Here is a 24293-nt window from a genome sequence, read left to right as displayed (position 1 = left end):
GAACATTTGCATTTCGTTGATCGCAGGCAAAAAAGAAGAGTCTTTTGTCTCGGATTGTTACTGGGGATGAAAAGTGGATCTATTTTGATAATCCGAAACGCAGAAAATCATGGGTGGATCCAGGCGAACCATCAACATCCACTCCGAGACGCAATATTGACGGTTCAAAAGCAATGCTCTGTATTTGGTGGGATAGTGTACTATGAGCTGTTAAATCCGCATGAGACTGTCACGGCTGATCGTTATCGACACCAATTGTACAAGTTGAAGCAAGCATTGGACCAAAAACGACCACCAATTGCGAGTAAACGACGGAAAGTGATTCTTCTTCGTGACAACGCTCGACCTGACGTTGCGTTATCAGTGAAACAAACACTATTAGAGCTTGAATGGCAAGTCTTACCGCATCCCGCGTATTCTCCGGACATTGCTCCATGCGATTATTATTTGTTCCGGTCGATGCAACACGCTTTAGAGGATACACACTTTGATAATTTGGAAGAAGTGCGAAAATTGGTCGACGAATGGATCAACTGAAAAGAAGAGTGATTTTATCGTGGTGGAATCCATCTCTTGCCAGAAAGATGGGAAAAAGTTATAGAAAAGGAAGGAAAATATTTTGATTAAGGTATTCATTCATTATCATATTTAAATACATGCGTTTTTGAGCAAAACAAACCCTCAAAACTAAATCACACCCCTAATACTTTTGAACCGGGAGCTATAAACATCCATGAAAGTGGGAACGAGAGGATCGAGTGACAGAAGAAGAAGAAGAAGAAAAATAACGAGACGGCAAATCCTTGAACCTGCATCGGATCCCGTTCGCGCGATGCGAGAGGCTTACTCACGTGTTAGACTTCATCCGCTGCTCGTTGTATCTACGATGAAAGTCGAGTAATTCCTGCACCAAACCGGCTTGCAGCATATCATCGACTCTGCTGTCCAGCCTGTCGTCGAGCACCTTCTGCAAGAGAATTTTGGGGAGTTCATTAACTAAATATCTCCTTTATTAATTAAGCACGCTGACGGGCATCGCTAATTGGAAGGAACGTTCGCGGGCGTTCCGAAGGCTTACGAAACATTCGATTCGACCGCGTTTCCTAGACATTTCATGCGACTATCGAGGCCACACCGCGCATTAAGTATTCTACCGGACAACTGCGCGAGTCCTTTTTCACAAACTAGTTCGAGCCGAATTTACAATAAACAAGCATTTTAACGATCAGGTTTCGACGGCGTCTGCGAAGCAAATCGCGACTGGCGAGTGGCGAATTAATACGCCACGATGCACGTGCGGTATTCAGCTACCCTTTTATATTCGATTATATTCTTCAAACATCATTAATTTTAGTATTATGGTAGAAGAAGGAAAGATCTTGAAAATTTACGATGCAATGCAGACTCTCGCGTACATAAAAAAACTAATCGTTGGAATACTAGGACACTCTGGTATTCGTAGAATAACTACAATGTGCTATTTTATGATCAGATAGGACCGTCCAGCGAATCGGAGTCATCTCGATGATCGTGCGTGTATCGAGATCACGATACCGTCAAGAAAAGAGTGATCAACATGTGGGCTCAATACCAAGGTCTCCGCTGTCGATTAACGGTTCAGTGACACGCGGGAACAGCCGCGTTCCGTGCCGTTAGAAGGAAAAAATCCGGCGGCCTTGATTGCCGGCACCGGGGAGTTTTGCAATTATTCCTCTTCTGCACGGCCTCGCTAATGGCGAAGGCGCGTTAGAAGGCCGCGTGTCCTCGAGGCCGGCTAACGTGCAAAATTCTCGGCAGGCCGTGCGTGTCGTTGGTTTCTCGGGTGATTCTGCGCGAGCGACACATCACTCCGACATACCTACATACGAGCCCTCCGACGAAAAAAAAAACAGAAAAAAGAAAAAGAAAGAAAGAAAGCGATCGCGTGTAGTAATATCGGGGTGCGCAGCGCGCCCCGGAGGCAACGGGAAAAGCGATTATCCGACGATAATCGCGCTGTAATTTAGCGGTAACTCGTTTCGTAATCGAGGGTGTGTAAATGCACCCCTCGAGAGAAGACCTCGTCGTTGTCGTCGCCGTTATCATCATCGCGATGCGTTTACATGCATCGCTCTTGCGTTGAAATTCAATCGGGAACGCGATTATCCGGTTCTGCGGTTTGGTTATCCAACGCACAAGGGTCGACGTGAATCAGAATTGCGTGAGTAAGATTCCTGTTACGCGCGCAGCGAGCGATCGTAAGCCACCGAGGCGGGCCCGGACGGCCAATAAAACTGTTACCTCCGATTTTAGCTTTCTGTTTCGTAGATTTTCGCGCCGGGAGACCTTGGTCAACGACCGTGCCAAACGTCGAGGCCAAACAAGTATTTCGCGGAGCGTAAAATTCAAATTAATTGAATTCAGTTGTTAATCATTCTTATTAAAACGATCAAGTGATACCGATAAATACTTATAAATAGTAATAAGCGCTCGCGAAGCAGGACATACGGCCGAATTGCACGCGATCGCGAGGTGGCGCGATAGAACGCGCGCTTCTTCCTGTACCAATGGCACGTGGAGCATAAAGAACGACTATCATCACCTGATATAATTGCGGACACTTCGAGACGCAACGTTGTAATTAAATAAGCGTTTGGCGAGCAGCTGCGATCGCAATATCATGCAAAGCGCGACCTCGAGCGCCGATCGGCCGTCCAAAATTAGCATCGCGCGAACATTAGAAAGTACCCGAACGCCGAAGGTTTTGCCAAAGATATATGCCGATGACAAACAAAGCATGCGGAACGCGTGTGCGTGCCTGAGACTTTGCGTCATCGCGCCTAAGACAAACACGAAATTAGGAAGCGAGTCCTCTTACGCGAGTCCCGAGGTGCGCTCAGCGTTCCCACATACGTGTATCCAAGACGAATCTTGCGAAAGTGCGCCCAAGAAGGGACGGATCTCCAGATCTGATCGTTTATTGTACAAATACGCGCGAAGATCGTCGCGTTAACGAGGAATCTCGTGAAACTCCTCACGTCCGGAGCGATCCCCGCGTTAATTAACAGAATGATTAAGTAAACGAACTTACGAAGCTGGTTCATTACGCTCGCGTGATCCTTAGATCTCAATTCATGTTCGCTCCGCCTATATTTACATGTATTGGGTCGTCCGGAAAGTTCGTGCCGATTTTGAAGGAAAATTCAAAGGCAACATTTTTTTATGTCGATAAATATTTATTGACTTATGTATGCACCGTTTTGTTTCACAACCTTTGTCCATCTTTCACGCAACTGGAAGATTCCATTCTCCCAGAACTTCTTAGGTTTCTCGGCGAAAAACTCCTCAAGGTGGTTTTTTATGTCGATCAAAGAGTTGAAGTTCTTGCCGCTAAGAGAATTTTGCAAAGACCTAAATAAGTGAAAGTCTGAAGGTGCAATGTCTGGTGAATACGGTGGGTGAGGTAGCACATCCCAGCAAAACTCCAACAATTTTTGTCGGGTAGTCAAAGAAACATGAGGTCTGGCATTGTCCTGATGGAACACGAAGCCCTTCCTATTAGCTAATCCTGGACGTTTTTCCTGAATCGCTGTCTAATTCGTCCAGTTGCGAGCAGTACTTATCTGCATTTATCGTTTGGTTGTGTGGTAGGAGCTCATAATATAGGATTCCTTTCCAATCCCACCAGACACGGAGCATGACTTTTTTTGGATGAAGGTCAGCTTTCGGAGCGGTTAATGCTGGTTCATTTCGCTTACCCCAGGATCTTTTTCGTTCTACATTGTTGTAAATGATCCATTTTTCGTCACCCGTCACTAATTGCTTCAAAAATGGTACGTTTTCGTTGCGCTTGTACAGCGAGTCGCAGATGGAAATGCGATCCATTAAATTTTTTTCGGCCAAATTATGCGGAACCCATACATCATAGCGACTTACGTAACCAAGCTTCACTACATGATCGTGGACAGTGGTTTTCGATATTTTCAGTATCTCTGCTAATTCACGTGTCGTGTAGCGCGGGTTATTCTCGATCAGTGTCTTGATTTGGTCATCATCAAGTAGTAGAGGGTCTGCCCGAGCGTTCTTGGTCTTTAAGGTTAAAATCACCAGCTCTAAACTTAGCGAACCACTTACGTACGGTTCTTTTAGCCAAAGCGCCTTCTCCATAAACAGAACATATCGAATTTGTTGCTTGTGAGGCATTTTTGCCTTTCCGGTAATAGAAAAGTATCAAGTGTCTAAAATGTTCTTTGTTTTCTTCCATCTTCAAAAGAGTACAAAACTGACACGAATCAATTTATCTGAAACAACTTTTTTCCTAAAGATGCGTTGAAATGTCACCTTTAAGCACATGTATATAAATCGTATGTTTTCAATAACATTGATATATTCAGACATGTTCCAACGCCATCTATTAAAAATCGGCACGAACTTTCCGGACGACCCAATATTTTACGCCTTCATTCATATCTCCCGCTGACACGTACACGCTTGATCGCTCGGCTAGATACCGTCGATTTCGCCGGAAATTTCGAAGAGGATCCTTGCCAACGCAACGAAGCGCGTCACACACGGAATCCGAAACCAAATCGTTCTCACGGTCGTTCATGGTTAAAACGCGACCTCCGCAACCCGTTTCGGCTGTGCGCTCACTTTAAATCCCATTTAAATGCCGGAGCCTCGCACCCTACTCGCACACACATACGCACGCACAGACGCCCACATACGTACGTATATGCACGTGCATGCGCGCGCGCGCGCGCGCACGTGCACACACGGTCTCCTCGTTTCATTCATGCGCGCCGTCGATGACGCAAGTCACGATAGCCAAAGTCAGTATTTGATGACCACACGGTACATGCGCCACTATGTGGCCCAACTACATTCCACGTGCGCCCGCGTGCGTGTCCGCGTGCGTGTGCTCACGCTACGAGAGATTTTACGAGCGACGCACGACACGGGTGGCATTGAAAGATGGTATCTGCGCCGAATTCGGCGACCGTATCTTTCTCGCGAGAGCGGTACGATTGTTGGCACCCATTCAGATCGTTGACATCCCGTCGCTGCTCGATGGCGCTCTCGTGAACTTATTTCGTTGGCTAATCAATTAGTGAGTTACGATTTAATTAGTTGGCAGTACGTATACAGAGCAGCCAGATCGACGAAAGGCACTTTGCTTCCTTCTCCCTTAGCAGTGATTCGAGATTCATCTCTGTTGTCGCATCAGGCATTTGGGGCGAGAACGTGATTTGTAGTCCGCGATTTGCACACTGGGTCCGTTTTGGCACGTGATAAAGGCGTCACGACGCCGCACGACGAAAGCCGCAATGAGAGCGATCGGAGTCGCTTTCATCGGCGCGGATCGCGCCATTTTATTTCGCGTGGAAACGATCGCGGCATCGATAGCTCCGGCAGCTGATTAAAATTGATCAAAGCCGTGGGCTAATGAGAATACAAATAAAAAAGAGAACGTTCGACGAGTCCAGGCAAGGCGCGGCGGTTCGCAGATTCGTTCGTTCCGCAAATAGCGCGGCGTCGTCTCCACGGCGCGGCGTTGCGCCGTATCATCCGCGCGCTATTGCGCCGCGGCCTTCGCCGAAATCAATGATCCCCGTCTAGAGGTGAAAAAGTCAAAGGCCCGGGCTCCGCCATGCCGGATTCGGTAACTGTGTGCATACAAACGCGCGGGACCGTCCGTCGCCGGGTCAGGCGGGGACGGGCGTGCGGGCGGCGCTACTGGGAATACGCGATTAGATCACACAGATAAGACATGGGGTCGTCATCGTCGTCGTCGTGGCAAAAACCGCGTGGAACCGCGCGAATTCCGCGACGTTGATGCAACACGGGGCACACCCCGGATCCGGGTAATCTTCGAGTGATCTCCTTCAGCTTCGGCCAGGGCGAGCGCCGAGGATGATGATGACAGCGTTGGATCTCGCGATCTTCGTGCGTAGCGCATCGATCATCTCGATCATCAATGGCCTTGCATGCGTATATGGCAACCGCGCGACGTACGTTTATTCAGTCGATTCGCGTTTCCCGGCGTGTAATCCGATCGTTTTTTCTCACGATATCGCCGAAATGTTGGTTGACGTTCGCCGCGTCTCTTAATGCCACTCGGTGATTGAAATATCATTGAGAGGATAAATAAAAGACGAAAAATACGAAAATGTAAGAATCGGCGTTACATCCTCAGACATTTCGGCACAACATTCTATATTCTATGGCGTTCTGAAATAGAATGCGCGCGCGTGGGAGTCATCTCGTTTCGGCGCCGGCTCTTCATAAGTGTCAAATCTGCTATCGTGTTGAAAATCCGGGACAGTTTCCGGCAAGACCGTTGACCAGACCAGTCTCCGTGATCTTCCCTCTACCCGAGACCTATCCTGGTTTTTACGTCGAATAATATATTTTCTGGAATCAGAGGGGACTCTTGTACAACGCGGTACACGCAAATGCGGCCGATTTCATGGCGTTTTTGTTACTGCGTTATGAACTACGCACGCGGTGGTCGAGCGAGAAAGAGAACGAGAGAGAGGACTGGTCCTGTAATTTGGACAAATGATTTTCGTGGAAAATCGAGCACGCCCACGGCATCAGCCGCGCTTTCGTGCGAATCTGGTCGTTCGCGTCGATTTTTTGGGCCCGTAAGAAAGAACCGCTGCGAGGGGAAACGAAATAAAAGACGGCGCCGTCGGTAGAAAAAGTGCCGTACATCGGGAACGCGGGATCTGCATGGGATCTGTATTGTAACTCATTCATTCCCGCTAAAAGCTTAATAAACAGAAACGCTAACTTTTCTGCAAGAAGCGACAGTGATTACATTAACGCTACCACATTGGTTCTCCGTTGCGATTGAAGTTGCAGCGACAAAATCCCACAGGGAACGAAACTTCTAGAATTCTGATTCTACAATAAACTAATGGCGAATTCGATTGGATGCACTAGTGCGCACTGAGTGCACACCAAGGCTTGATTACAGTTAATTTTTATATTTATATTCTTATGTTTCTTCTTATAAAAAGTGATTGTAACCAAGCCTTAGTATGCACTCAGTGCGCACTAGTGCATCCAATCGAATTCGCCATAAAAGAATAAAAATAAAGAAAAGACGATACGTGCATTAACATACATGAAAAATACGACAAATCTTATGCAGAAGCATGACGTCTCTCGATGATAACGTATCGAGGATATGAGGCAGTTTCAAATGCTTCATATATTGAGAAAGTCGATCTTATAGAGGACATAAAAAGGCAGGTGCGTAAATCTTCGTCCGAGCAATAAATATCTCAGTTAATGAAACCGGAATGAACCTCTCTCCATTTCTCTCCGATAATGTCGAGGCGAGGGAAGAGTACTTAAATAGAGCCTATGAGGAAACTTTGAGATGCACGTCCTTTTACGTTAAGCTTTGTACGACACATACACGACACGTAAGAATAGGATCGTAACCAGTTTGCTATCGCGGTTATAAAACGAGCAATATTGAATGAAGTTTTTAGAGGGAAAAAGAGAGATAGAGAAAGTGAGTTCTTATCTTACAATCTCTATCTCTATCTCGAAGAGAATTCACAGCAGGAATGTGATCCCACGTACTTGCTTTCCCGTAACTCGTCGGATAACTGATTAAATGTTCGGATACGAAGCCGAGAGACTCGCATGCTCGTTAAATAAAATGAATAGATATAATAATTAGAAAATATGTATTAGGAGTGTGATTTAGTTTTGAGGGTTTTGCAACAGATGGCTGTAGTGTCAGATTGTTCCAATAGCTGTTTCCGATAACTGTTGTTTCTTACAGTGTTGACATTATCCACGACATTTAGTAGCATTATAGCAATAGATGCAATAACAGTCGTGTTTGTATCATCGTAAAAATGCAACTTCCGAAACAGCATTTTCGACATGCGTTGCTTTTGTTTTTTAATCAAAAGAAAACTGCGGCTGACGGTTATAGAATTCTTGTGGAAACTTATGGTGATTCTGCCCCATCAATTAAGACGTGTGAATACTGGTTTAGACGCTTTAAAAGTGGTCATACTGATGTGAAGGACGAAGAACGCTCGGGACAACCAAGAAAGCTTGAAAATGCAGATTTGCAAGCATTATTGCACGAAAATCCAGCACAATCCACTTCAGAACTTGCCAGAGCATTAAATGTTGATCGTACAACAGTTACCAAACATTTACATGAAATGGGAAAAATTCAGAAAGAAGGGAAATGGGTTCGACATGAATTATCGGAAAGTGCCATTGCGAACCGGTTGAACATTTGCATTTCGTTGGTCGCCAGGCAAAAAAAGAAGAGTCTTTTGTCTCGGATTGTTACTGGGGATGAAAAGTGGATCTATTTTGATAATCCGAAACGCAGAAAATCATGGGTGGATCCAGGCGAACCATCAACATCCACTCCGAGACGCAATATTCACGGTTCAAAAGCAATGCTCTGTATTTGGTGGGATAGTGTACTATGAGCTGTTAAATCCGCATGAGACTGTCACGGCTGATCGTTATCGACACCAATTGTACAAGTTGAAGCAAGCATTGGACCAAAAACGACCACCAATTGCGAGTAAACGACGGAAAGTGATTCTTCTTCGTGACAACGCTCGACCTCACGTTGCGTTATCAGTGAAACAAACACTATTAGAGCTTGAATGGCAAGTCTTACCGCACCCCGCGTATTCTCCGAACATTGCTCCATGCGATTATTATTTGTTCCGGTCGATGCAACACACTTTCATAATTTGGAAGAAGTGCGAAAATTCGTCGACGAATGGATCAACTGAAAAGAAGAGTGATTTTATCGTGGTGGAATCCATCTCTTGCCAGAAAGATGGGAAAAAGTTATAGAAAAGGAAGGAAAATATTTTGATTAAGGGTATTCATTCATTATCATATTTAAATACATGCGTTTTTGAGCAAAAAAACCCTCAAAACTAAATCACACCCCTAATATATAGAAAAATATATATATTAAATATAAACATTTATATGTATATAAAAGTATTTAAAATATATATTTATAAGTATTTCTTCTTCTTACTAATAATAAAAGAAAAATACAAAAGTCTGATCATTTTTTGCAGGTCTCCAATGCGTTAGAAATATTTTTTTGTGCAAAGATGAAAATGTCTCCGCGCATACAGTCGCGCGAACAGATAGATCTCCAATTTGTCTTTTTTTCATATTTCAAATAACATCCTTTTTCATTTCTGGTTCTCACCGAGATCTGCGCATCTGTCCTTTTTCTTGATTTTCTACGACTCGATGCAGGCCCGCTGGGCATAATTTCGCGATCGGAAGGGCGGCACGACAGAGGAAGAACATGGGGGCAGAGAAGCCGCCATGCCATGTGTGTGCATATGTGTCTGCACGTGTATGTATGTATGTGTGACCCAAAGCATTAACAAGACAAGGGCACGAACACGAGAGAGAATTCTAGGTCCCTACCGTTTCTGAGAACGCAGAAATTGCTCCCGCGATCATCCGCAAAATAATTTCGCTAACAGAATAATTAAACGAGCATCATTATTGCAAAGCGACTCCGGTATCACTAATAAGAATTCATTAATTCATGTTAATTCAGAACTCGATAGGAGTTCAGATTAATTTAGAATTCAGAATTCAGATTAACTTCATTAATTGGCATAGTTAAAACTTCATTAATCGGCATAGTTCATCGACTTCGATTATCTTTCTTTTCATAATCGCAACTTTAATCCAAATAAGGATACAAAATAAATTAAATCAAGAGATTAAACAACCAGAAAATTTCGTTTCGAATTTCAGAAAATTCACGAAATTCGAGAGCTAAATATCTCTCGTTGTATCTCAGTGAAAGGCGTCATACACTAAAGAAAGATCACCTCTATTGCTCGCGATCAGACTCGATGTTGGATTCGGGCTCTCCCTATCAAACTGCGGCGCGATCGTTTCGTGCGGAGACTAAGGGGAGGAGGGGGTAATAACGCAGGATGCACGTGCAAAGACGCTTCATTATGCACATTCAATTACAGGACGGGCGACAGGGAGTTTCATATCCTCCTTACGTAATCCCATCTACGTTAAGTGGTGAAATCTATTACGTTATCCGCGAGCGCGCTCGAATCCGCGCGCGTACACCATCGCCGCCACACCATAAATTCCCGGTGCGACGTACGAGCTAATGACGCGACATTAGTGACTTCATTCCCCAGGCTTGGTGATCAGCTGGACGAAACCTCCCGTCCTTTTACCGCTCTGTGAGAGCCATTTCATTTTACTGCGTTCCATCGCGTCGGACGTGGTCGCGGAAATGTAGTTAACGCCCACCTCGTACCTGGTAATTGAGGTTGTTTTATTGGCCGGCCACTTTCAGCGCACGTTGCATCTCCAAGTCACACTCGCTTACCTCCTTGAGCCGCGAATGTCAAATAAAACGGAATTCCCAACACGTATTATCCGAATAGACGCTGCGCCATTCATCGGCACTCGCTCAATCTTGTGCTCGTGAATCGGTTATTTTCAGCCTCAGTTCTGTTTTTAGTCTTCAAAGTGGAGATACTATCTATAAAAAACGCGCTGATGAGAGATGCAAATAATTGTCCACCGTGAAGGAACAAACTCACATAGAATCCTAAAACTTAAGTTGCGACAACGTTCCTATGAGCTGTGGGGCATTCAAACCGTTGCACTTTCGGGCAAGAATCGAATATGAATTGTGGAAAGTTGGGAAAAGAAACTATACAGAAACTTCGAATTTATTAAACAAGGCTATTATTCCATCTGCCAATATTCCAAGAAGATCGTCTTTCCTCACCACCACCCCCTTTGACTGCACATTATCCTATTAACTTGAAAGCCCTCTGCTCCACGTACGCGGTTCGCATTATAGCTTCGGATGGATTAGGAGATTCGGATTAGGAAAGGTCATTTTAATCCTGATCTGCTGATCCGCTTCCGAGGATTCGGCGAACGGGACGGAAGCGGTCGGGGCCGGAGAACGGCTTTTTGGCACGGGTCTCCGAACGAGACGTCCGGGAAGAAGTGCCCCGGGTCGACGATAATCCTCGCGGCTTCCGCCGTGGCCGCATCGGCGCGGTCGCGCTACGGACAAATGGTCGTAACCCCGGTCGGCGCGACGCGCGTCGTCATTCGCTCGCTCATCATCCTTACAACGAATTCAGCGGCGAATAAAAAGTACGACGGCCTCTCTCGAGAGCGTTCCCTCTCTCTCTCTCTTTCTTTCTCGCGTTCTCGGCACCGCTATCCTGCAAATGCACTCTCGACTTCGCGCCGCGCCGGGTCGAGTTGCCGGAAATGCCATGCGTGCCGCGGTGTCTAAAACCACCGCAGTCAGATCCGCATGCGAGACGCGGCCCGATAAAAAGCCAGCCGGGAGAATGAGAGATCGACGACAGAAAAAGCTGACGCCGGTTCCGAATCGCCCGTTCTCTGTCTCCGTATGTCTTTCTCTCTCTCTTGTTCTCCTGGGAAAATTCGATCCCGATCTCTTCATTTTTCTCTTTCTATGCTTCTATCCCGGGGTGAGCAATTTCTGACCCCGTGTGTGACACGGTATCTTTCGGTCCCGGAGGAAAAATAGTGAGTCATCCGTTGATATTAAAAGCGAAGGGTAACTGGATTATTATTTATCTGGATTATTGCTTTTTCGCTAATGAGATTGAGACAAATATAATTTTCATAAAACAGAGAGAGAACGAGGAACTGCAAAGCGAGAGTTTTAAATATATATGAAAAAACAATTTCCCTGCATCAATAATTGTTCCTTGCTACTGATCTTACATGATAATGTAATTCTAAACAGATATGTTTAGGTCGCCATCGTTAACTCTTTGAAGCACTGCAGGATTTTACAACAAAAAATGCCTAGATGCACAAAAATTTCATTTGTATAAAATGTGACAAAATAGTTTTATTTTAATTATTTGGAATACAAAATTACACAAAATAATAAAAACAAAAATAATTGACATCTGACATCTGTGTGTGTGTGTGTTTGTTTGTTTGTTTGTTTGTTAATAGAGTCTCTAACTATATTAAATAGGTGGGACTGAATATAAACCTTTGTGCTTCTAGTACTTTCACGATTTAAGGGGGGAACCTGCTTTAGAACGTTAAAAATAAGGTATAATTTTACGAAGCATTGTAAATTGGTGAGCATTCTCCTGCCTCCAAATTTCATCCAAACTGAAAAATTGAAATATTTTCTTGTTATTTATGAATTCCCATCGTCGATGAACCTTTAATATTCATAAAAACATTAAGTTAAACAATTATTTTTGCATGAAAAAGTTCAACAACTTTGCCTAAAAATCGTACTTTTGTGTTCTAAGCTCCACCATTTTGGCACTTTTCAACTTTTTTCTTCTCTCTTTGGTTCATCGACGATGGGAATTCATAAATAACGAGAAGATATTTCAATTTTTCAGTTTAGACGAAATTCGGAGGCAGGAGAATGCTCACCAATTTGCAATGCCGGCGACGCGGCTGCACTAAGATTTCTCCAGGACGACCTCTACGAGCGATATATTCAAATCAAAAAATAATTTTTTTATCTTTAAACATGTACTAATAAATGCATAAAAGTTTTATAATGATCCGCTGTATAGTTTCTCCAAAAACAATTCGTAAAATATACCTTATTTTCAGCGTTCTAAAGCAGGCTCCCCCCTTAAAGGTGATATGAATAACATTCCACATTCAAGCACTAAAAAAGTGGGACATTTTTCATATCACTATGCTTCAAAGAGTTTAAAAGTAATCCGAAACAGCGCAGGTAGATTACAATTACAACGAATATTTCATCACATACACTGCCGATGTACAATAAAATACATCGATATTCACGATAAAGCACGTGAAGGGGAGAAACATTTAATGCACTTCCGAAAGCACGCGGAGTGTCGCGTAAATTCTCCCTGACAGCGCGTCCAAATTTCACGAGCAAATGGGCTCGTAACTGAGTAACCACGATAGCGCGGTCGTAGCCCTTATAATTGCTTTATTAATAGCGCCTACTGTGGACCCATGGTATTAAGAGCGCGTTCACACCGCGGCACCGATATCGTGGGAGGCTTGTCTAATTTTAAAAGACGCTCCGCGCGTCGAAAATTTCCGACGCCGCGGCCGTTGCCGCGACTTTTCGATTATACTTTAAAAATCGTATTTCTCTCTCTCTCTCTCTCTCTCCTCTCTCTCTCTATTATTGCCCAAAAATGCATTTAATCATCCTGGTAAAATCTGTAATCGTTCGAAATTAATACTAACATTCGGTACTCAAAGAAATCATTTAAATATATATTTTAGAGATATGTAAATTGAATATAAAATAATAAATAATAAAAAAACGACGTATGAAATAACGACAGAGAACGAATTGGAAAAGAGCTTTTCTCTTGCCTCTCCTCCTTTGATCAGACATTCGCTTCGTGCGGAGGACTTTGATTTCGCGGCCGACTGGTTCAACGGGTTTCCCTATCGACAGCTTCCCGGATCCTGAGGTCGGATAGATCGGCAGCACGAGTGGTCCGACGTCCGGAGTGATTTTCACGAGACCGCGATAAGAGAGGCAAACCCCCGATGATCGTCTGGTCCAAAGGACGAGATCGGGCGTCCTGCGAGTTTCCTTTGACGAGACAAGGAAACTTGATCATAAGAACGTGATAATCCATCTCTTTCGTGCGCCCATCCTGTCCGAAATAACTAAAACAAAGTGAATCCGAGAGTGATTGATTGTATATTGATTGTATGTATTCGATACGTTGAGTGCTCGTTCCAAGCGAGACTTCTGCAGAACTTGCTTCTTCGCGACGTAACATGAGAAAATGAGAAATGTCTATATGAAGTACGCTTACTGTCAGTGATAATTTCTAAACCACATTGTGCTGTTGCATGGCTTCTTTTTACGTACGCCTAACAGCCATGATTCCGACATTGCGTGAATCCTAATGTCACATTAGTTTCCACTTAATGTCATCTTCAAATGACGCTTGGATCCTCTGTTTACTTAGAGTCCTTCGACTTTGCAGAATGGAAACGGCTAAAAACGACGAATTAACTGTACTCTGAGCCGACGTTTCCTAACGTAAGCGCTGCGAAGGCCACAAGTTACGACCGGAGTCTGCGAAATGGCGCACGGATGCGAGAAATAAATTCCTAAGGACTGTCCCGCTGAGAGGAGCGGTCGAACGGCCTGGCTATTCAGGCTGTCGTTTATACCACTTTTTTACGATTTTATTGCCGACGGGCTAAGAGACGAAAGGAAAGCCGAAAACTCACAGGCGCGAGCCGCGTTTACGCATCTGTCCAATCGAAGGCGATGAACCTTTTACTTACGATAAACATTATACCGCGCACCTACTTTACGATAATACACAACAAATCCGTACTTCCTCTGCATCTGGGCGTGTCATTTATGACCGAGATCTTATTTCGAGCAATAAAAGTAATATTACAAGTGGTAATTCTTCATTTTCTTTTTATCTCCGTCAGCCTTTTGTGTCATAATAGAATTGTGGTCTGAGAACAAAGCGCAAGAGTGACACACGGTCACGTACCATTTCGAGAAAAATGAACTACTGGCATAAAATACAAAAAATAATGTTTTACTGGATGGCCTTCGCCTTTCTTCGCTATTGAAGCGACCCTTATAGTCCCGTCTTACTCACGCTTTATTGTCGGCAATAAAGAATATCGAGGTACGGACTCGCACCAGCGAGTCTTATTTCCGCCTCTGAGAACAATGAACATTATTTATACATATACATAACAACGAATACTCAAATAACGACTTATCGAAGCAATAAACTCTGCCAGATATGATTAGTAAAGCAATAACGAGCTTATCATCAGCCGCTAAGCCGCCAAACGAACGATACGAACATTCAAAAAGATGCGAGTCGCACTTTCTTTTCTGCATCGCAAATCGTCCCGCTCCATTTGGTTTCATCTCGAAGAACCCGCAAAGTTGTTAACAGACGCACAAAAATCAAGGCAGATCGACCGTTTCCCTTCTCGCCCATTCCATTTTCGTTTTTGCGAAGAACGTGCGATGCAAGCTATCAAGTATCGTCGGCCGTGTTGGCGCGCATTTTGAAGGGCATAGTGGCGGTTCGTTGCGTCAGTCGGTGGTCGGTCGGTTGGTGGCAGGAAGTGACGACACGGCGGCTCGGGACGGTCCGCGACGATACGTTTCTCGAGTGGAGAATCTCCTCGCATGGAAGACGGTGATGACGATGACGACGACCCTGTCGGCAGCTGCCGTCCAAGTGACAATTCCCGGTCGCACCGAAAGTCGCGACTCGCGAGTGCGTGAGTGCGCGCGATCCCGCACACGAGAAGAAGTCGGACCGCGAGCGCGCGCGAAGGATGAGACGCGGATGAAGGGCAGAGAGAACAGGCAGGAGATTACGGGGAGGAAAGGGAGAGAATGGAAGAAAGGAGCGGCACTCCGCCAGATGCGCGGCACATTTTAATTAACGTCCAGACATCCTCCGAGACGGATGACCCCGAACTCAGGGCCATTCGATGACCCTTTTCCCATCGCGCCGCGTTCCCTGGATAGCAGGAAACGCGCCCCTCTCCTCGTCCTCCTTCCCCTCCTTCCTCCCCCTCCTACTCGCTTGGACACGCGAAGTGATGTTTCCTACGCACGCACACAGACGCGTTCCGATGAAGTTCGAGGTACGCATGAGGGAACAGAATGTTCCACGAGAAGATATTACAGATTTGTTCAGCCTCTGGTGCGACTGGTATACCGAGAACAATACAAGATGTTCATTATTTTTTGTTTTTATTTTCTTTTATCCAAAATACTTTAAATCCCCTTCTTCTGAGTGGATTCAATACAACGCTGGAACCGATTAAACAATTTTTCGAAGCAGTCACTGCGTTGCGTTTCCAGTACTGTAGCGTTTACTGTAGTGCATTTTACAGCTTGGAGTTAATGAATCAACACTGTCCCACCATTTACAAGCAATGGGAAAGAGCCAGAAGAGAGGAAGATGACTTTAATATCATACGAACTTTTGCAAGCACCTAATAATTCGGGAGTTTTCGCATGTCGTGTGCCTTTTTATATGCGCTGTTTTAGTTAGCGATAATCATCTTATGTGTCCTTAAAACTTCTTTTTCTTAATGAACACGAATCCGCGTATATCGAATTTATTGCGAACTGTTGCAGTAATAAAAACCGATGATATAACTTATCATCGCTAAATAAACTCAATCACTGATTTCCTCAGAACGCGAAACGGAATCGCGCGACTCGTCAATACATGTCTTTCGCTTATCGCATCACTTATCGTGCGATTCGTGATTATTTGATGAGAACCGCGAATTCCGTAGAATTCCGGAAGCGTTCCCAAAATATTCCGTTATATAACGAGATATAATAATATAAGCGAGTTTTATCGCGCGAATCCCCCTTCGTGTAATCTGGAACAACAAACACCGTGAACGGTTGTGGGCTGCTGTTGATAACCGGAGAAAATCGATCGTTTATCTACCCGAAACGTTGTTCAGTCGAAACAAGGCGTGGTTAAAAATTCGGTGAATTTCATTCAATCCCTTTAATTCCTGTGATATATAAAATTAATAACCAAGTATTTATAACCGCCAGGAAATAATGAATACAAATAATAAACAAATGTTCTTCGACCACCACTGGCTAAAAATATATTTAAAACGCACAACGTTTCGGCTTAATTTGAAGCCCTTATCAAGTGCAAACCAATTAATATTATTTTCTGTAAACAAGATATAATATAAGTACAAAGAACCAAAAAAAATACAAATAAAATACAAATAATCACTAAATAAAACCTTACTGTTAGAAAATGATATATAATGTTAAACAAATGATATATAATATTAAGGTAACGGGGTAACACATCCGTACCACACACTAATCTTAATCTAAGATTCTAAGATAAATCTTAGATTTTAAGATTTTAAGATTAATCTTAAACGAGACACCGAGAACCTGTCAGATAAAGTCAGATGTTTACGACGGTATTGTGACAAACACATAAGTTGTTTTGCTGAGTTAGTCTTGATCTATGACTCGTGTGGTACGGATGTGTTACCCCGTTACCTTAATATTATATATCATTTTTTTAACATTATATATCATTTTCTAACAGTAAGGTTTTATTTGTATTTTATTTGTATTTTTTTTGGTTCTTTGTACTTATATTATATCTTGTTTACAGAAAATGATGTTAATTGGTTTGCACTTGATAAGGGCTTTAAATTAAGCCGAAACGTTGTGCGTTTTAAATATATTTTTAGCCAGTGGTGGTCGAAGAACATTTGTTTATTATTTGAATATATAAAATATTTAAAATATAACATGAGATAAAATATACCCAATATGAGACCGCAACATAATAAATACCTCTTTCATTATCTAAACATTAAAATTTAACATTTTTTATACAAAAATTAAAAACAATTTTGTACTTACAAAAAGAGTCTCCAAAATTTTGTAAATAGACAGGTTAAAAATTGATATAAAAAGTTTGGGAATTTCATTGACAAATCAGCATAGCTGTCCAAGTATTCTGAAAAATTCTAAAAAGTGGGTTTTCTAAGCAACGTCGCGAATGCGATTGACGTTGCGCGCGTTCTATCCATTCAACTTTCTATCGTACGCCGGCCGGGTGACGCGGATGCGGCCACGAGGCTGCAACGCGCCGTCGCGGTTGCACGCGCGGGATTACGTTGTCGGCGAGTCATTCATAAAAATAACGCGGCCGGTGCACGCGCAGCGCTACTACACTGCTGCTGCTGCTGCTACTACTACTACTGCTACTGCTAATCTACTACTACTACGTATCGCTCCCGGCGCGTACGTGCACGCATGTGCAACACCGTTCAGTACAGATGCATGGGTGAGAGAACGCGTACACGCGTACATACGCACGCACTGGGAGGCAGATACGAGCGCTAATAAGGGGCGGCCGTAGAAAGTAGCAACGGGCCGACTCGAGTCAGACGAATTTTACGCTCGTCGCACACGGTGCCTTGGGCCGTCTCGGATGTCATTTCTCAGCGTGCAACTTTTGCGTCGATCGTGTCCCGCAATAAGGCCGGCATTATCACGGCAAGCTGATTTTTCAGCTGATTTGACCCGAGAAGAGAGTTTTACAGATCGCGCACTTTGATGTTACATCCTCGACGTCACGAATTACGCATGACGATCGACAATTTATTATCGGCTATTGGAATATCTGTTTCTAAGTCGATTTCTAATAAATCGTGAACTGAAAAAGACGAAGTGACGATCTAAGTAGCGCTGAAGTTAAACGAGGTTCAATCTACATTCTAACGATACTGCAGCTGTTATGCTACTTTACGACGCCCCTATCTGGAAGGCACAGTTTAATTCTTCATAGAATTTGCATAATTTACTCGCGTCTGCGTGGACGATAAGTCTTAAAATACGACTGGTAATAGGGGCTAGAACGTAAGGGGTTTGGAATGAAGTTACACCGCCGTAAATCGCGAAGCAGAAGACAGAACGTTTTAAGTCTAATAGAAATGTATATGACTCGCAACTCTCTATGACTACCGTAAACTGTATGCAGGAATTTTCAAGCAGTTCAAGGAAAATATTAAATTACTCAATCACACTATTTAAAATTTTGTCGCATTTGATGTAAATAAATCTAGAAAGTAGTTCGTAAAACTGCTACGAATTATATAAACGTAATGCAATTCTGTTGAAAAGATTATATGCGAATATAATCTTTGATATAGTTTTTAATCCTTGCGATTATTATTGTATAATAATTAATTTAAGCAACTATTTATGAAAACTTATTTTCACTGAAATAAATAAGTTATTAATATGATGATCATTCAAACGTCACAAAAGCAAACAAATAACAAACTTGTATTAAAAAAGATGATTTGTAATATGTAATTTGCATATTTGCAAAACAAAATCACGCAAGATAATAAATTCAGTTTAGCTGTCTATTTTCATCTCTAATTATTAACTGTTCTAAAACAAGCACAATGTTTTTCTGCAATGTAGGATAATTTAATACTAACAGATGCAAAAACACGTGTATTTTCACTTCGCTAAAGTATAATTATACATTAATTATACATTAAAGTAAATAAAATTATTTACGCGATAGCGAGACAGTTACAATATATCGAGGACGCTAGATAGATTGAATAAGGACATGTCGTGCGTAATACTGTTTAGACGTGCCAAAGCGCATATGTTTGCAGTTAATGCAAATGTGGCCGTGAACTTCTCGCAGCGGGGAGAACTGTCGCTGGATGAAGTACGAGAGCTCAGAGCGAAAAAGATCAATGCGCATGGATAACATTTCGCAAACAGACAGCCGATCCTCGCGAATAAAAAGATGAAAAATAGCAACGTATCGTAAACAATCATGTAAACTGACGTCGATTGAATCGTTCTTGGAAGCTAATAAAATTTATGCATACGGAAGAAAGGCTCTACTGCATGAATTTCCTTGATACCCTTCCCCGTGATAAACACATTTTTCTGTCACTGAAGTAGCAATTTTCATGTTGATAAACCGGAGTGCGAAGTCCGAAGTTTATGAAAACAAATTCCGTCAAGACGTCATGTCATACATACGAGGATATAACAAACGGAAATTTAGAGAATTAAAGCCACGAGAAAAATATGAGATTTCAGGATTTTGTAAAAAAAACATACAATATTAATTACATAATAGCATGCAATATCAAGCGACGCGGTAGCGTCGCGACGCCATATAACAAACGGAAATTTAGAGAATTAAAGCCACGAGAAAAATATGAGATTTCAGGATTTTGTAAAAAAAACATACAATATTAATTACATAGTAGCATGCAATATTTGATTACTATTACAAGATGTATCGTTCGAACACCTCTATTTACGTATATCTACATTACATCCTGAAGCTGATGTTTTAAGAAACCTTAAATTACATTGAAGAACGCGGATAGACGTGAGTCCGCGTGGGCTTCTCGGCGAAGCTTCCGATACAAAGTAGCATTGAACTACTTCAAGGCGCATCGCGCGGATGCACTCATTTACGCATACTTGAACACGCTTATGCCTCGCATAATAATTAATATCCGTTCGACGGCCAGGCCAGGATCGCGAGCCACTTGCCGCGCGCGAGACCTGATTTTCAGCCGATTTATTCCCAGGAAAAAATCTGTTGAATAAATCCGCGAATAAATATACCGCGACTCAAGCCTCCGCTCTCCGGCAAGGCAGCAGTTTTTTCGCGATGGCTTTTCGTCTCTTGGCAATCTGGACGGATCTCGATGGTGGCGGCGATCTCTCCTGGAGCGTGCTTGTCGTTGTCTGGATTTCTCGCATCCGCAATGCGGACGCGATGCGGTACTCTACCGCCAGATATCACGATGGCATCGTTCTCGATGGGCAAAAAACTGCCGAAACGCCAGAACTTGGTACTTTTGGTGACTCGTGAAATGGAATCATTAATGACTTCGCACAGGCTCATCGTCTATTCTGGATCGGTGTTCCGGACGAAACGGTGACAAGCGTTTAACGACGCACGCTAATTGCAGCGACAGAAGATGACAGAGGAATTTATCCGCATCTGAGCCGCTGAGACGAAATTCGGCCGTCACAAATCCGTTTTCGACTTTAATGAACTGCGAGAGTAGAGACAGTATAACGCGCGCGACTTTTGAACGGTATCGCGCAAGGAGCATGCGGCAAGGGCCGAGGGTCGACGCGGATGCGCGCGTTTACGCGCACTTAAACGCGGTTGTGCCCCCTCGTAATAATTAGTATCCGCTTCACGAATTAGCCATCGCGACGCCGCTCGTCTTCCACTTCCGTCAATCTTTGTGCTTTTCTTTTTCTTTTTTTTCTTCATCGATTCGACTTTAACCGAGAGTTTTGATAGTGAAATCTGGTCTCTCTCGTGTCTTTCCCCCATCGCGAACAGAAAACTCTCGTTTTCATGAGAAAAACGCGCTTGGATATCTTTACAAAAAGAGAAGAATGCACGAAACAATGTTCGCAAAATCACGAACAGCGAGAGATGCCAGGAGATTTTTATTACATGATATGGACTGCTGATACGATACACTTAGGTCGAACTTCTTCGATGCAACATTGAAATTTACTGTGTAAAAAACACAAGAAGATATATAATATAGGTACAATATAAAAATGCATAACCCGAAGCGTTGTGTGAACGATGATAATTAATCCTCACAAGTTTATCTCATTCCATAAAAAAAACTACACGCTCGTGCATTTCAGTCCGCTCGGTTCTTTCAGTCCACTTGCACTGTCTCAATTTATTCGATCGATCGAGCGGGCGATCCTCTCGTGAATATCGAGGACGCGATTGCATTGACGGATGCGGACCTTCACCGATCGGCGATCTATATGCAAACGCGAGGAGGCGAGAGACGTGTCGCGTGACGACTTCCTCGTTGACGTTCGAGAGGAGGAATTTCGCACTCCGACGCGGACGTCAACCGTCACGTGGGCGGAATTACTCAGAGGAACTTTATTTTAACCCGACCCATTTCAAGCCGGTGATGCGGACCGGTGATGGTCAACTTACTTACCGGATCGCTTCCGCGAGTGGATATGGACTTTATGGCGAAAATAAAAAAGGATACGCGAAGCACGAGACACTATTAATACTCGAATGGACGTAATCACGCGGACATCAGGACAGTTAATGACCGAGTGACACGACCGTCATCGCGGTTCCTAGATAGTTGCCGATGATTCAAGACGCAAGTCATTTCGACGGGGCGCTATTTATACATATTTCGGATACGGTGAACAAAAATGATGGGGATGTGACTGACGAATGTGCAACAATTGAGCAGGAATGTAAGGCGAAGCGCTTCAACACTGTCTTCGATAACCATTCAAAAATCATGATCTTAATAATATTTGGAAAACGTTACCCGTGAAACGACGTCGTTTTTCAAAATTTTATTCTGCTAAGATTGAATTTTTTGCACGTCAGTATCCACAAAGCTGCATTCGTGAAACAGCTTCATTCAATTTGTTCATTTCACTTCACGCTCTATTTTATTTTACGTGCCGGCGGCATTTACATCTTCCGGAATCGCTGATCCTTTCGTAATTTTACAACTAGCCCGGGCAACGAGATCCTCGATCGCGCGCGCGCGAGAGAGTTTAATCGATCCACTCTATCAAAGGTGGCGGTTGCAAACCGATAACGGGAAAAGCAAATCGTATCGCCTCTCACTCTCCGATGGAGAAGGGGCGGAAGTTCGTCCGTGCGATCGTCGTGTGCGCTCGCACGTACGCACGTACGTGTGCCCAAGTGGTTGCAAAGGATCGATGGAAAGGTAGCCGAGAGGGGAGTATTTGCACCATGGCAGAAAAATCTGGCATTCCAGTGCGGCTGTTCGCGAAACGCAGTCAGCGATCCGTGCACGGAACGGCGACGTACGCGAGCCACGTTAAGCCTCTTTCACACTCCACCGTCTTCTCTCAATGAGCCTAGCCTGAATCTTCGTCGAAGAACGAGAGCGCCTCGAAGTAATTTCGAGCTCGCTGCGGTGTCTCCCCTGCGCGTTCCATTCGTTTGTTGTTTAATAGAAATTCTATCGGCATTCCATTGCCTCATGATATCAAGCGTAGACGTCATTCACGCGTGTTTAAATCTCCGAGTCAAGCTAGTATTCTCAGCTGCGTTCGATTGAACTTTACTGAAAAAGGCGTGGTCTTGCGCTGTTACGTATTACTCGATTCATCGAAAATTATATCGGAGTCGGAGGGTAATTGAAATAGAAAATTTACGATTGGGCGCGATCGACGGCCGCGATACGGAGCGTGCCGCATTTACGCGGCTTACGAACGCGCGAGGGCGCGCGGTTGAACGATGAAGTCGCCTAAAGTAATTACAAGTGACCGAGATACATAAGTTCCGTGCGAAATGCAGCGCGACTCCATTCATTTCCCGGCGCGTTGCATTCCGCGCGTCGTAGCCGCGCGATTGGGAAACGCGGTGTGAACGGGACCTTATCCGAGAACGAACGCGGCGTTCGTTACTTAACGTCGCCGCGCTCAGGGAAAGTCTCAGACCGCAGATTTGCGGCAATAGGCTAAAGAAATTCTCAAACGGCCGTTAGCGCGCAGGCGGTGCAGGCGCAAGGCCGACAGATCGACTTCCGATTTCAAAATCGTGCCGGGTATCGATCGTTTCGCGGTATCTGAGATACCGGTGGTTTCCAGCGAACGCGATGTTTATGTCGGATGGCTTCGCGATTTGATACTGCGCTGAAACGCCCGCAAACAGGCGGCTTCTCCCCGCTTGTCCTTTTATGATAAACACATTGAACAGACACGAAACAAGAATTAATCGATACAAATTAATTAATTGAAATCTAAAAGTATTGCACGGTTACTCGTAATAATACTAGGAGTAACATCAAAAAATAAGCAAAAGAACAAAAAGGGCAAAAGAAATGGAAAAACCCGAGCGGAAAATATCAGAATAAAGTAACTCGCATACCTGCGGCCAATTCTGCAGGCGGTATTTATTGACGCAAAGTATCTCCTTATTTGCTTTTCTATTTATACGAGCGAGCCGGTGCAGCAGAACGGCCGCAGGTAAATTAATAACGCGGAAAGTGCTACCGGAGAAATGATAGTTCTCGTGACAGTGGCTGCCACGATCGGCACTTCCGCCAGGCCGCCTCTACTGCGCCGCACTTCATAAAGCATTTTCGATGAAGTAACGCCGTACTCTGGAATCGAGCCGTTTCCAGCAGGTTTTTGCACGAATCACGCGATTTAGTATCGTCGAGCCGGTGCAACGCCGGTGGTTGCGCATTAGGCACCCGACGCGTTTGCGAGCCGTGCAATCAGCACCACCGTCTACCCTCGTAATTAGCCCGTAATTTGTATTCCCTCGAAATGTCGTGCATCCACGAGGCACGCGTGATTTATTATCCCGTTGCGAAACGCCGCGTTACTTTGACGGGCGATGCAATCCCGATATCGCATTAAGCAATTAGAACGAGCGAAAAATGCGGCCGCGGAGCTCGCGGGAGCTAAGTACGCAGACAGTTTGACGGCGAAAAAAACCCCTAGCACGAGATTATAATTCACCGCAATACAGTCAAATGATCTACGTACTTTCTACGTACGTCTCCTGTTTCTTTTTTCTCCGTTTTCGACGTACATCGCGATGCGTTGGAAATAATCGTCGTTCTTGCAGCCGACATCGACTCGACCGGCGATTTAATTTTGTTTTTGACTTAAACGCTCTCCTCTCCGCGAAGCTTTTAGATCA

The 24293-nt window shown here is 44.0% G+C and overlaps 1 protein-coding gene across 2 annotated transcripts in view; it reads right to left on the bottom strand.

The window, feature by feature from the left end:
• Positions 1-24293, bottom strand: part of LOC105279513 (tRNA dimethylallyltransferase) — a 134687-nt gene that overhangs the window by 18425 nt on the left and 91969 nt on the right. For both annotated transcript variants that reach the window (XM_011339345.2, XM_026972777.1), the window contains exon 5: positions 852-967. In XM_011339345.2, the coding sequence (XP_011337647.2) occupies positions 852-967 (116 nt within the window). The remainder of the gene's footprint in view (positions 1-851; positions 968-24293) is intronic.

The sequence above is a fragment of the Ooceraea biroi genome, chromosome 9, assembly GCF_003672135.1.
Source record: "Ooceraea biroi isolate clonal line C1 chromosome 9, Obir_v5.4, whole genome shotgun sequence".
Taxonomy (NCBI): Eukaryota; Metazoa; Arthropoda; class Insecta; order Hymenoptera; family Formicidae; genus Ooceraea; species Ooceraea biroi.
This window is presented reverse-complemented; position numbering and strand designations above follow the sequence as displayed.